This window comes from Falco naumanni, chromosome 2, assembly GCF_017639655.2.
Source record: "Falco naumanni isolate bFalNau1 chromosome 2, bFalNau1.pat, whole genome shotgun sequence".
Taxonomy (NCBI): domain Eukaryota; kingdom Metazoa; phylum Chordata; class Aves; order Falconiformes; family Falconidae; genus Falco; species Falco naumanni.
The window spans coordinates 24626642-24641591 of NC_054055.1; the positions used below are offsets into that span (position 1 = coordinate 24626642).

The 14950-nt window shown below is 36.5% G+C and overlaps 1 protein-coding gene across 5 annotated transcripts in view; it reads right to left on the reverse strand.

Annotated features, from left to right (window-relative positions):
• The window catches only part of CNTN5 (contactin 5), a 674696-nt gene that overhangs the window by 16961 nt on the left and 642785 nt on the right, over positions 1–14950 (reverse strand). For all 5 annotated transcript variants that reach the window (XM_040584292.1, XM_040584291.1, XM_040584293.1 and 2 more), the window contains 2 exons: positions 12734–12804; positions 9350–9584 (listed from right to left, as the gene is read on the reverse strand). In XM_040584292.1, the coding sequence (XP_040440226.1) occupies positions 9350–9584; positions 12734–12804 (306 nt within the window). The remainder of the gene's footprint in view (positions 1–9349; positions 9585–12733; positions 12805–14950) is intronic.

A 14950-nucleotide genomic window follows, 5' to 3' on the forward strand; every position in this document is an offset into this window, starting at 1 on the left:
GTGTTTGCCAACAGTGAGTATTACTAATAAGTATAAAATATGTAGGAAACTTTTCAGGTAACGAATAATAATAATAATAAAAAATATCTTCAGGAATAAGTGAAATGGTCTTCTGAATACAATACTGAAAGAATTGTGCTATGAAGAAATACATTCCTCATAATATGATTTTCTGTTCAATAGTTACATTCCGCTTTCTATTTTATGTGCTACTAAGATTTGTGTGGCAAAAGCTATTTTCTAGTTTTTGTATTATTGAAGCAATTACCTTGTTGTCAGAAAAGACTGCAGTGGGATAAATAATTTGAGATGTACACAAAATGTTGGTTGGCAGCCTTTACACTTTCTATAAATTTAGAAATCTTTTCCTCTTCATAGCATTCACTAGTGATGGTTTATGTATTGCTCAGAATAGAAACACAGAATATATTCTGATATTTTTTAAAATTGGTTTCAACAAATGGAATAGAAATAGTTTTGGATTTTTTTTTATGTGAAGAAAATATATTTCTTACTTATCCAGAAATTATTCACTGCAGTTTCACTGATATTAGACATTGAGAATATAAGTGTTCAGCAAAAGAATGGAAATCATATATTTAGGAATAATGTATATTATGACTATCTGAAAGTTTATGGAGACTAAATAGCATTTTTTATTGATTTGTATAAGATGAGGTTCATATAACTTCTGGTGATATAATACAGTCTGTGGTTCACTCCAATGTCATGCTTTATTCTGTGTGTCTAAAATTAATGATAAGTTTGACAGGTTCATTAGGTTTTTCTATAATGGTCAATGATGTTATAATCATATTCTTTTCTTAATATCTTGGCATTATGCTAAACCTATAGGTGTCTGCCTGAGGTCATACTGCTTGAAAAAAAAAATAGTCAACATCTTTAATGATCCATTTAATATTCCCTGATTGAATTAAAGATGCAGCACAGCAAGTTCTCAAAAGGCTGCGTGCAATGTCCACGAAAAAGTGTCTTTCCATGTGCTGCAATCACACTTTAAGAAAATATTCAGTTTGTAGATCTTTGGGATGGCTATAATAAAGCAGGACAAGGAATTATACTGCACTGATCTAATGTTCAGAGAGGGAATCCTGAATTTTGATACTGGCAAGTAAGAGAAAGAAGAGCTAGTTAATAGCCCTTACTGTGTCCTCCCTATTTATGACTATAAACAGATTTGTTTTTCTGAAAGATTTATCCTCAAAACTTCCACATGATCTAGCTTAAAAAACAAATCCAAAGTTTATGTTGTTTCAGCTATCCTGTGGAACAGAGCTGCTGCCAGGATTCCTCATACAATCAATTAATATCCATTTGCTTCTCATTTTGAATCCAGAAAGGATTTTTGCACACTTCCCTAATCCAAAATCTGAGCTTTCATTTGAAGCTAAGAACCTCAGCCTGGGTAATTGCATTATGACTCCAGGCAGCTCTGCATAGCTGAGGCTTTGGGACTTCAGCCAAGACCCATGCATGTTGGAAAAATCCAGAAAAGAGAACTATCAGAAGAGAAATCACAAAGGATCCACACCTCTTGTGAAAGCCTGTAGGTAAGGGAAGTGGTAACATTTGCTCCCTTGCTGGAAATAGCCACAGGGGCGATCTTCTAAAGGAGGGACCTCCAGCAAACTGTTTCCATTCTCAAGAAATGCCACATGACATGATGCTCAGCTTCACCTCTCAGCCTGTTTGATGTATGTCCCTGGCTTGGGGACTCTACCATATCTGTGGTGGCATGGCTGTCTGCAGGATAACATTTTCTCTAGAATCCTGTGCTAGAAAGGGAAAAGATGTGTGATTTTCAAAACACCAAAAATGAGATGACAGATTGTTTCCTGGACAGGCCCTCAGACTTCTCACTTTTCCTCAAGTCTTTTCTATTTTCACCTTCTCTCTGACTAGTGTCTTTGCAGACAACTTTAAAACAGAGAAAAATTAGGAGGGTGAGGAACTGAGCTAGCAGTGAAGCAGCAATCAGCACTGACCTCTGCCCTGGACCTCTTTTATTTAGTGGTGATACCTTTACTTCTCAGGTAGAACTTCTGAAGCCTACTCCTGTAATGCTGCTCTCCTGTGCAGCTGCTCACAGTACACGTCTTGCTGTGGCTCTCCTTTCTCCATGGAATAACCCAGATTTATTACACAGTGGACTGTCACGTGGGAATAAGGAGCAGCCTTGTTCCATGGAGGCTTTACCAACACCAACATGTTAGCTACACATGGCTCCCTCACCTTGGCACGTGAGTAGATGTTGGATAAAATGGACTGATAAAACACAAACTTTGTTGGTTTAAAAGTTTGGAGATGTGTTATCATCTTCATGAATATAAATGCTTCATTTCCACCAAGTGATGTGGCAGCCACAGTTATCCTCAGCACGTGAGGAGGGGATGTGCCTATTATTTTGATTGCACATCTGATCTCCCATGGGGGCTAGTGACATTAATCAATAGAATACTTAATAAACTCTTACATGTTAGGGCTGTAATTTTGTGCTTTAAAAAAAATCAGTGGGCACAGCTCTAGCTGAACTTTTACAGGATGTTTCCAGATGGATCAGCTGGCAGAAACAGGAAATAATCCACTGTCGTTTACAGCTAATATGCTGATGTATTAATTTTCATGTTCACCTAAACCCCAAGTAGCTCAGCTTTAGCTATGAAATGAGCCACAGGACCTCACTTCATGAATGTGAGATTTTAATTAAAGACATGGGGGCTGTATTTAAAAGTGTGTAATTGCATATTCTTTCCTCTAAAGGAAAAGGAAAGGGCAATATATCTGTTTGTTTAATAAGGGCTTAGAGTGAAAAGCAAGAGGAGATGGGCCTAACTAGAACAATTCTCCACTTTGCAGTCCCTTGTTTAATATCACATCATCCACTAGCTGGCCTGATGCAAAACTTCTTAAAGTTACGAAGAAATAAAATTGCAAAGGCTGTTACATGGCCCTTTGCCTTTCAGATTATGGAGAGCTTTGGCTCTCCATTGGTTCAATGCATTAGTACAAGTCCATACAAAGCAGGAACAAAAACTTTGTGCAGTATCATTGCATCTTGTATGTATTACAGAAGTGCATCAGGGGTCCCTCCAGAGGTTTGAAACAGCAAGACTGAATTTGCAGGCTCTACTTTGTACTGCTCAAGGCTCACTTTTTCATATCTAGACATCTAGACACTGTTTATCAAAATTATAGAACTTTCAATATTTGTGAGGTTAATTTTGTCAGGTGCCTGAAGGAGAAGGTAGATACTGAAATTAAAAAAACACCTGATTCTGTATCACCCATTGTGGCAATCATTAAAAAAAACAACAAAGAAACCTTTATAAAAGATCTAATTAATTTTGAAACCTGTTGGCCTCCCTCTTTCTCCCAGATGTTTATTTCTATTTCCTTTTATATCTGCACCTATTTCTATACTGTGTGTATTCTAATTCATATTTATTCTTGTGCTGATAGGCTGTGTCTACACCTGCAAACTGAACAGGGACAGGCAGACAAGGCACCAGCCTGAGCATGGACATACAGTTATGCATAGCATTAAACCGTTAGCAGTATCTGTGGTGAAGTGTTGACTTGGACAATTAGTGCTGCCCCAAAATACACCCAGGAATATGCTGGTGCATGGCCAGGGATGGTTCCTAGGAGGTGTATGGATGCAGCCACAGTCCAAAGAGTGACAATGTTCGAGTGTGCAGATGTGAATTTTTTTGGCTAGTTGACTTCAAGGGTAAACAATGGCTGGCTTGTTTTATTTGCTAAAAAAACAACCCCCCCCAAACCCAAACAACATCCCCCCCCCCCCCCAAATAAAATTAAAAAAAAAAAAAAAAAAAAAAAAGATGTAGCATCATTGTCCTTTACCTTTACAAACTCTTTACCATCTCTAATAATTTCCCTGATTTACAGACAGTATCTTATTCAAACTTAGCCTTTTTTTACTGGGACAAAAGAAACAACCTTTTCTAGTTTCTACTGATTTCCTGATGACCCTGCTAGTTCTTTGAACCTATACTACTCTCAGTTCTTTGTGGAGCATGAGCAACCAGAACCGTAGATAAGTTTTTAGCAAAGCTTTGTGGCAGTTTTACCAGAATGACAGAATGATGCCCTGATAGAAATTAGAGTCTGTCTTGTCTGTAGGTTCTAGCTACTAGGTTCCCATTTTGTAATGCATTGGCTTGTTACTTCTCCTTATATGACTGATATAACACTTGTGTGTCTCCAGTCCTCTAAATTACATTTTTCTTTTGCATTATTCAGATCCTTCTTTGTATTGACAATGCATCCAGAAGTTGTAATAACAGCAATATCATAAGCAGCTCTTCTATTAACATTATGAATATTAGATATATATGATCCTTAAGAAGCTCTGTCAGTAGCCTTTCAAGACTTTCACAAGACTGGTGGTAAATGCAGAATTTTTTTCTGCACTTATATACAAATATTTGCATTTTCTTTTTGATAGATTAACCAAAATTTATTTTCACCAACTGTTTTTTGTTTTCAATATTTTGGAATGGAAAAGATCTTGTCCCATGTCCTTGAGGTCTCACCATCCATGGCAGTCATGAATAGAAGACCAGGTTAAATCTCATTTATGGTACATTTGAATAGCAAATTATGCATTGCTTAAATTGGAAAGGGTTGTATTTCTGAGCACTTGACAATACCAGAAGCTTTCACTACAGATGTAAAAATTACCAGACTTTCACACTCATTTAGGTACCCTATGTCATCCTATTTATTCAAAATAAATTATGACATATTTAATTATTGTTGATCCATTCCTTGATTATCTTTAATACCAACACCTTATTTATTTTACATTTTTTCCTGCTTTATATACTTTCCTATCTTTTTTCACCTTAATTTTTGGCAGTACTTGTATTATTCTTAGCCTTTAAATTATTTTGATTTTATTATGTATGCTTTTAACTTCTTCTGAATATCTTTTAGTAAGTACATCTCTAGATCCTCAGAGGTAACATACTGCCTTAGAAATGTACCATTTCTTGCAGTCTAAATTTATTTTACACCTTTGGCTCATACACATTCCAAAACACTTTCATTTCTAGTTTCAACTGTTAATTCCAGCTTATTAAATAATTTCCTGCTATTTAATGATGACTTGTTCCACTGTTATTTGTTATGATCAGTTTTTCTATTGTGTCTTAATTAGTCATCAAAACAAAACTATAGTACCATTATTTCTTCTCAGTCAGTGCTGGATAAATAATCTGCTAACGATCACAGCTGGAACACAAGGTCATTAGTCATGTTTACTGTCCGAACTACTCTGAACAGCTAAATTGTCTCATAATTTACAGTGTGCTGTAAATTTATCTAAAATTGGTAAGGTGTTTCTCAGCAGCAAAATTAGTCAGGGCAATCAGCAGGTGACCTCTAGTTCTACCCACGGTTTCATTATTTGCCCTTTTCCAAAATGACACAGAACCCAAGGATATTATGTTTTATCCAAACTGGTTTTGTATTTCCTGACATGTTATCATATCATCAGTATGTTATGACATCCAACCATGTTTACTTTTATTTTGTCTTTCTTATGTAGCTCATAGTTGGTCTAATCATGCTTGCTACATCAAGCCTACTTGGCCATTTCTTTTATCAGGACAGCCTTTTCCATCTTCTTGCAGTCATACCTGTACACTCTCATATTTCCTTCTCCATTCCTGTATTTCTGATTTTCCCAGTGTTCCTCTTTCAGTGAATCAAAACCACCCATAGAGATTGCACGTGATTTCCCTGATACTGAAGGCTTGTATTAGTAGTCTTGGCATTTGTAACCCCTCAGTATTTAAGTGGAAAGTAGTCATCAAAAAAACCCTCCAAAGAATATATAAATGTTAAAACAAATGGTGGTTAACACTGCTTTTGTTCATTATTTTCAATATGTTGTGGCTTTACAATTTTTATTCTCTACGGATCAAAGTAATCTGTGCCTGCGCTGAAGTTCAGTGCTTTGTTTTGATATGTTCTAGCGTGAGTCTGATACCACTATTTTCCTGGAAGAATGCACAGTCAGAAGATTTGTCCCTGCTCTGTTCATGCTCTTTTTCAGCCTCAGGCCTGCACTTTGCAACCTTTCTTCTGGCAGGCAGCCTAACTTGCTGTGCTCTCCATGTGCTCTGGTGTCTCTTTCTCTTATTAAAGAGTTCCTTTATGAAAGATTCAGGCTGGTCTTTCCCTGGTGCTGGAACATGTCTACTGTGCCCTTCTGTTCTGCCTTCTGGCTGAAAATAATCGTGAATCTTTTTTCTGTCCTGCATCTTCTGTGTATCATCCTCATTCCCTCTTCAGAACCGTTCCCTGACTCTCATCATATCTTTTACTTCACTAAAACATCTGACCTCTCTTTTCTTCTCTCCTTCATGGTTTGCTTTCTTCCTTCCTAAGGTCTCCAGGAAAGACTCCTTCAAATTTTTCTGCTGCACTAAGCCATCTTTCCAGAGGGTCACATCTGCTTTTTTCCCTCCTGTGCTATTCAGCTGGTTTTGTACAATCTTTTTATCTGCTTCTACATTCTGTTCTCTGTTCTTCTACTAAATTCATCTGCATCTTTAGCTCTTGGAGTATGTCTTTATCTGTATCCTGGTGATATTTCCCATGAAGTCAAAAGGCCAATGAAGAAGAAATGTCTTAAAATATCTATAACCAGTCAGACCTTTTCTCCTCTTCAACTTTCGGTTATCACCATCACTGATCCCTCAGTAAATATTGGTATCATTATCTTCCAAATATCTGACTTAGGGAATGAAATAAAAATATTAGCCCCCCTACTTATGAACAAGCACTTGGTGTTTTGCTTGTGTTTTCTGAGATTCTTTACTCAGAAGGTGGTTTTTAAGCCTTTTGCCTCAGTCAGAGACACTTCATGTAATCAGGGAGCAGTCAGTTGTGTTCACAGAGGGGAACATTTTACTCAGAGCCACCTGCCCAGCTGTTTGCCTAGGCACAACTCAGAGTCACCACAAAGGGACTCAGAATGCAGATCAGAGAGTACACAATATGCAGTCATACTCATGTAGAAAAGAAAGAGAGAAATTCCTTGTCCAGAACCTGTCCTATGAAAACTCGTTTTTTTTCCTGGGTGCTTAGCAGAGGTAACAGGGTTTAGACCTTCTTAGAAAAATTTGTTCCAGTAAACAACTGTAGATTCATCTGTAGATGTGAGAAACCTTTTAATATGTAACATAAAGTTTCCTTCACTTTTAATAAATTTATCCTAGACCTTTATTGTAAATGTTTGCAGAGCAGTGAATTGAGTGTGTGATGAAAAGCGATTAAGCTAAGGGTTTACTGGATCACCCCTAGGACCATAATATATTGTACTGTCAATCTTTATTTAATATCTCCTCTTCGATAAAAATCCTTGAGAAAATGTGCCTCCAGTTGTTTAGCTTTTTAAATGTGATAGTCCACAAAAACAGATCTCCCTTTTTTCATAGCAAGCTGAAGTGTCTATTGTCCTCAGTTCCCATATTGCCCAGAACTTAGCTGTATTAAACTGTTTTGTTATTCCTTTAAATTTTCAGTAGAGCACCTAGGGTTATTCTGGAGAAAAGCTTTTTATAAATTAATTTTTCACTGTATTGTCACAGCATCTCATATTTTTTCCTCAAATGTAAGTCTTATAAAGTATTTAGCCCCACAGAATTCCTCTCACCAAAGGAAAGTCTAACGTACAGACACATACAGAGACTGAATTAGCAAAGCTATGATGGGTAGGTACTTTCAGGTAACTGAATTGTAACCAGAAAAGTTGTTTTCTAGAGACAGTCTCTGGGAGCACAGAGAAAAAGTCAATTTTAATAGTTCTATTAAGGCAACTTGTAAAGTTCATATTTTAAAAGAAATGTTAGAAAAATCAATTTGTATGTAACTGATTATTCCATTTCCAGTATTGTCCAAATAACAAGCAAAGGACTACTTATAATTCATCATGCAGCTTTTGTTAAAATAGCTTTTGCTATTTAAAAATAAAAAAATCCATCAAGGTTTGACCTCCCTTCCCTTGCAAAACTCTATTTGTATTGAACTTTCTGATTAGAGTATGAAATTGTTAAATAATAAACAAATCACCATCCGTCTCACAGTATCATTTTCCATTGAGGAACAGGGAAGTCAACTGTAAAATTTCTAAGTTGTACTGGACAATTTTTACATTTGGTAATGCTGATCCAAACAGTGTAACACAAACAAATTACTGGAACTGCTTTTAACAAAACCAGCATTTCCAACCTCTATAATTACTGTGAAAGAATAGTAGTAGATAATCTCTGCTACACCATGGCTCCAAAAGTATGTATTTATTGTGGGCTAATATGGAATAATATTTAACATTTTCCAGCTTCACATAAAATACCATTATCTTCACACTACAGTTTTGTAGACATAGTATAAAATTCCCCCAATCTGCATTAGGACTGTACTTATTTTATCCTCTTAACAGGAGACAGTGGAATAACTCAAAGTGCAGTAAAGAAGAACTGAAGTATATGACTTCAAATAATGGAGCGGCTCAAAATATTCTTGTGGATAACCCTTATTTACCTTTTGTGTGCATGGAAATTTCCATGCGCTAGTTCCTTTCAATACAGGACTTCTTTCACTAGTACACATTAGTGTTTTTTGGTTTTTTTCCCCCACAAAACACTGTTGATCGTTATATCAAATGGACATAGAATTTCTCGAGAAATATTTTTGATTTGCTCTTCTGAACTATTGCTATAATTCACACTGAATATTTTGACATTAAAATAAATTCAAAACCTTTATACTAATGAACTAAAAAAGAGAGAAAATAATAGAAAAATTAACAAAAATAAGAACAAAATTGCATTCTGTGTACTTTTAGTATCCATTAGCCAGGAAATGGACATTCACAAGTGATTTTATTCAGTCTTTGAGCTGTTGATTAACCCATCAAGAAAGTAGCATGAACTTCAGAAACATTAGAAAATATCTGCCTTTCTTTGCTCATTGTTACAGCAGCCCAGCCTAAAGTTAAGATTACAGATTTCATATTAGGCATGAATCTTCATTAAAAGAGAAATTTTTTTCTGTTTTGTTTTTGATAGGACTGATGTGGTTTGAAATGTATTCCTGAACTTTGCCACTTGTTTTTTGGGTAACCTTGGCAAGTTAGTACATCTTTTTCTCTGCAAAACATGTTTCATATTACTTGGCACTTCTGCAAAGAATTTTGATATTTTATATTGAAAAAAGCATGATATAAAAGGACATATTATATAAAAACAGCTTAATATAGTTCATAACATATAAGTTAACTTCATGTTGAACTGACCTCCTTCAGCTGAGCAGATGACCACTATAGGGCTGAAGGGACCATCTCCTTTGTTGTTGTAAACACCAACTTTCACCTCAAAGGGAGTCAGTGGTGGCACACTTTCATCTCTGTAGATGAATTTTGAGGCATCTGAAGATGTCACCATTTTTTCCTTCCAGCCACGTGTTCCATTGGGTCTGAAGGCTACAATATATCCAAATCCTTCTCCATTCTGAAACTCTTCTGACACTGGCTAAAAAGTAAGGTTCAGGTAATGATTAGACATAGTTTTACTAATTTAGAAAGCAGTCAGTCAGTGGCTGACCATGATCTATCTGGCTGCTTGTGTGAGGGTGATGCCTTGAGATTTTACTTATCATGCCTAGGGACAATTGCTTCTGAAGAGGAACCTTGTAAGGGTTTCCTCTTCTAATGAACCATATAGTTAGGCCACTGTCCTAGGAACGAGCTCTTGGTTTCCAAAAGATTTTTTCTTCTATATCTCCCTCGTTGTGTTTAACGCTTTAACCAGTGGTCTATCAATGGAATAACCCCTTCCAGTGACCATGTTAAAAATATAGAGCAATATTGTTAAAGGTTCCTAAAATGCGATGTGAGTGACACTGAACTACAGTGGGACTCTTGGGTTTCAGGTGCTAACCTGTCTAATTTCTGTATCCAAACAGGGTGTCAAGACTTAGGGATTTAAGTCTAGTAATCAATTTGAGACTTAGGTTATAATGTAATAAATCTAGTTGTTCTAACTGTCAAACTGAGTCTTTGTGGGAAAAAAAAATAATCTCATTTGCTTTTCTTTTCTCAGAGGATCTGTGAAATTAGCCTCTTATATTGGGACACATCTGCCACAAGCAGGCAGTTAGCAAAGGGGTTTAGGTGTTTAGAGGCTGAGCAAAAGCTAAATCTTACATGTCCAGCTGAAGGAATGGAATTTTTCATGCTAATTTACTGCCTGTATTTCTTGTAAAGTCAATGGACTAGATGAGGAATGAGGTTATATTTAACAGCTGTGAGCATATTAGGCCTATGCAAAATGTCATAAAAGGGTGTCTAAACTCCCTCGCCTCACATGCCCACCCTAGATCTGCAGCTAATGAACATCTGAATCAGAGCAGGGGCACAGGGGACACCGAAGCCTCTCTCCTCCACACTGCAAGTGACTGTCTCACCACCAGGCACCTCACCCACAGACACCTTCTCTGCCCATCTTTCTGAAGCTGTGCACTGTGCATCCAAGGGAAAAAAAAAATAATCATGACTCTAGAGGCAGAGGAGGAAAAAACAAGACAGACTTTGTCAACTATTGATTTGAGTTGGAAAGGAGAAGCCTGGCATCTCTTTGCAATACTTATGGAGCTGGCAGTAGACAGTCATTATAAAAAAAGCCAGAAATATAAGAGAAGTAGCAGAAGCCTTGAATTTCACTGCAAATGCTAAATGCACAGTCTGTGATTAAAGCTGTGTGAATAAAATTTTGTTGAACCTGCTGAGTATAATCCAGGAGCCTAGGTTGGTTAGTCTTTTGCTGAATTCCCAGAGACCCATATACCATCCCAGTACCTCTTCAGACTTCAAAGTACTTTGTCGAATTCCTATTGCCTGTGTAAGTCCAATACAACTTTTTTGGATCGTGCAAAAGCACAGACCAACTGTGCTGGAGCTATGCTAATTTACACTGTGGTTGTGCCTTATGGAAATGCAGTGGCTACACCACAGACCACAGAAATCTGCAGTGAGTTCAAGTGTTATCCATTGCAATAGGATAAGTTCTTCAGCAGAAATTCCAACACTTACTTTTAATTGCATGTTTTTGTGTTTTGTTCTATCTTTTTACCATTTCTTGAAGAGACAGTGACTGTAATTGGAAATGGTAGCAATCTTTCAAACTATATTTTTCAAACAATTTTCAATCAAAAAAATCTTTAAATTAAAAAATGTAAATATGCCCACTTCACAATTTATGTTCTACACAGATGAAATGCTATGATGTTTTTGTAATCTTAATTTGATTAGTGACTTTATGAAGTTTAAGAAGTTTGTGAAACAAAAGTACGCTGAAAGTATTAACACTAGGAAGAACAGCATTAGATATTCATAGAAACAAGGAGCTAATCAGAAACAAAGGGGAAGGTTTGACACCTCCTGCCTTATTGGCAGTTTGCAGTCCTTAGCTAGAAGAGAAAAAGCATCACCTGGCTTTTGTGGTAAAAAGTCGGTGTATCCTGAAAGTTGTGTTGTAGGAATTGCTAATTCATGACTGTGTGTTTTATCTGTATTGCAGGATGGGACACTCATGGGTCTATGGTTTCTTTTGGAAGGAAAATTCAACCCTTGACAAAGAGGGAGATATAACACACTTCAGTAGTCTCCCATTCAAATCATCTGGGGAGCACTATAAAGACAGTTAATATGAGTACTACATACTAATATATGATATTAAGGACTGCGATTAAGCCAGTTTACATCAGATACAGATCTAGCCACCTGATGGTTTTGTTTGGGATTCAGCAAGTTCTCTCCCAATAGGAGAGATGCTGCTGTTCATAGTAATAGACTATAAAGCAAATTGAAATCAGATCTGTCTCAACTGCCTCAGGTAGCTGGTGTCGGAGAAGGCAGATGTGCCAACAGAAGACAGCCTATTTAGATGTCCAAAAATTTGCCATTTTAAGCAGTCAGTCAGAATTCTGTGTGTCTTTTGCCATCTGAATATCTCCTCAAGTTGACTAGACTAAAACTTCTTTCATTAAACCCCCATGTCTTTACTTGATGTCATTTTTCTTGGTGTTGTGTGTGTATATATTTTTTGAATTTGAAACTCTTCATAATGAATCTAGAAGTTTTGAAAATCCCTCAAGAAAAGTCTCTGTTCTACTGTGTTATTTATGGTTAGCAGAGAAGGTAACTCCCACTCATCCAATTGCCCACTGGCATGGTCACACAGCTGTGTTGCATCTTGCATCACAAATATCTTCTCAAATACAGGTTGATTTCAGGTCTTTAGTTTTATATTTTTATGAAATACATAAAAAATAATTGCTTCTTAATTTAAATAATAATAAAAAAGTTATAAGCTTCTCCTTCTGTTCCCTTAACTATTATTTCACCTGGTTTAGCATTTAGATAAGATCCAGAAAAGTTAAGTCAACCCAAGCAGTAGATCAGGAGGAAGACTTAATGAATTAGCACAACTTTGGAGCTGTTACCATAATGCCCTCTGCTCAAACCACGTGAAAATGCACATCACTTTGAAAGTTTAACACATCTTTAAAGAACAGTACTTTGTTTTCATGTCTTGCCAAGGTTTGCTGTAAGGAAACCCCAGTACAGTACTCTTTATTTTGCCCTCAAAGAAGTAAACATGAAATCAGAAAAGTCCCTTACCTCCCATGCTATTACTAATTCATGTCGCCTTCCACTTCTGCCACTTACATTAGCTGGAGGTGTCTTTGGCACTGTGAGTGAAAAGGAAAAAAAAAAACCAAACAACAAAACAAAACGTCCAAGTTATTGAAGTTTTCCCCACAGTAATAAGTTGCTGCAGAAGACATGAGTCTGATAAATCAGAACAGAAATAACAAACACAGCACTCTGTGGTAAAGAAAATTTGCTTTCATTTCACAGAATTCCACAGTCAAGCTGGTAAACTCAAGCAGAGCGTAAGCTGATAAGAAAAATAATATTGGAATAAAAAGCTGTTTAAACACTATGCCTTCTTCAGATTAGTCAAAACTTCAATGTACAGATCATCTAAGAGATAAAACAGGAATTATCTTGTAAACATTTGTATTTTTTGAATATACAAATCAAAATCAGATACCAGGAAACCTGACATATTTCAGAATCCAGGTAAAATCTTAGGACATAAATAATATGTCTCTACTATTTCTCAGGTCAGTAGTGATTTATAATGTTTTAGTAATTGTAGACCTATTCTTATATGCTTTAACAGGCATCCAATTTTCAGAAATTTTAAAGTAATCATCCTTAAACACCCTTTATAATTTCCTGCAAAATGCTAGAAGCAGTACTACCCAGTTCTTTAAAAACTGACACCACCATCATGGCTTTAAAAGCACATATGAGCAGCTGATGAAATTCTTTAAAAGAAATTGAAAGTATCATCATCAGAGTGAATTTGGTTATCATATTTTGTAAACCCCCAAATTTTAATTCTTCCATTGGAGTTGTGTAATTTTTTTATCTTAGTGCCTCTAATGGCGCTCCTAAAATGACTAATGTCTTGAGTTTATTTACTGTGAGCAGGTAATGCTTGTATTCTTTATTTGATTAAATATATCCAAAGATAGAGACTCTTCCTTACAGAAGCACATAGGTCATTGGTAGAAATGCGGTGTAAGGCAGTAACTGTTAAGGCCTTATTGCATGCTGTTTAGCTTATTTATTGAGTAGCATTGTGCCTTTGAACTATACAAATAAAGATACCTTTAAATAAATGTACATGGTCCTCTCTGTTTCCCATGTTGATCATTAACAGCTGAAGTTCAATAAAAGTGCAGTTTTTACTAGGTCCTGGAAGTTCACATAAAATTTTAGAATTTGTTTGTCTAATGTCTTTTTGAACTCTGAACTCCTCTTTAGAGGACATAAGCCCAGTTCTGTTTTTTCTCATAAATGATGCAAACCCACAAAGCTTATGAATTTCTTCTGATATACACTGTTGGAAATGAGCCCTTTTAGCTGTAGTTCTTACCAGACTGATAGGGGAGGTTTCTCATGTGTGAAACATCTCTCTACAGTAAACCTGGGTTTATCTGGCAAACACAGTGCCTTCGACTTCCTTCCTTCCTTCCTTCCTTCCTTCCTTCCTTCCTTCCTTCCTTCCTTCCTTCCTTCCTTCCTTCCTTCCTTCCTTCCTTCCTTCCTTCGTTCGTTCCTTCCTTCCTTCCTTCCTTCCTTCCTTCCTTCCTTCCTTCTTTCCCTCCCTCCCTCCCTCCCTCCCCACATGCTAAATGAGAACTTTTATAGTTACTTTCTGCTGAAAGCTCTTGACTTCTGTGTAATCAGATGATCTAATTGCTTTGCAGTTTAACATTAGCTAGTGGGAAACCAGGTATCCATGCTGAGCTTGTAGTTCAGACTTCTTCCCCAATGGATGCAGAGCTTTGGGGTGGTTCCCTCCATCCAAAGACAACTGTCTAAACAGCAAGAAAAATTGTTTGGACTCTATTGACTGGAGACGTGAACTGGTTTAAACTAAGACCTAATCTTTACATAGCAATAATTTAATCACATTTTTCTTTCAGAAACAGAATTGCCCTCTGGATTAAAAAAAAAAAAAAACAACAAACATCCAAACCCCAAAGAATAAAAACAATCAGTGTGCAACACTGGGATGAATGTTCTACAGTGAAAAGATGTGGATGAAGAATCATCTGCCAGTAAATTAACATGCAAAAATTATGATGCCATCTCTAATGGAGCATATTTAAACCTTGTTTAACATCCATTTTTCTCTTGCCTTTCCAAGACATTTTTGGGTAATTTATAAAGGTAAATGAAGTTTTTATGTAGGTGCCACATAACTGATGAGAAAGCATGCAGCACTTCTTTGAAGCATCCAGTGTGATGGACTTATTT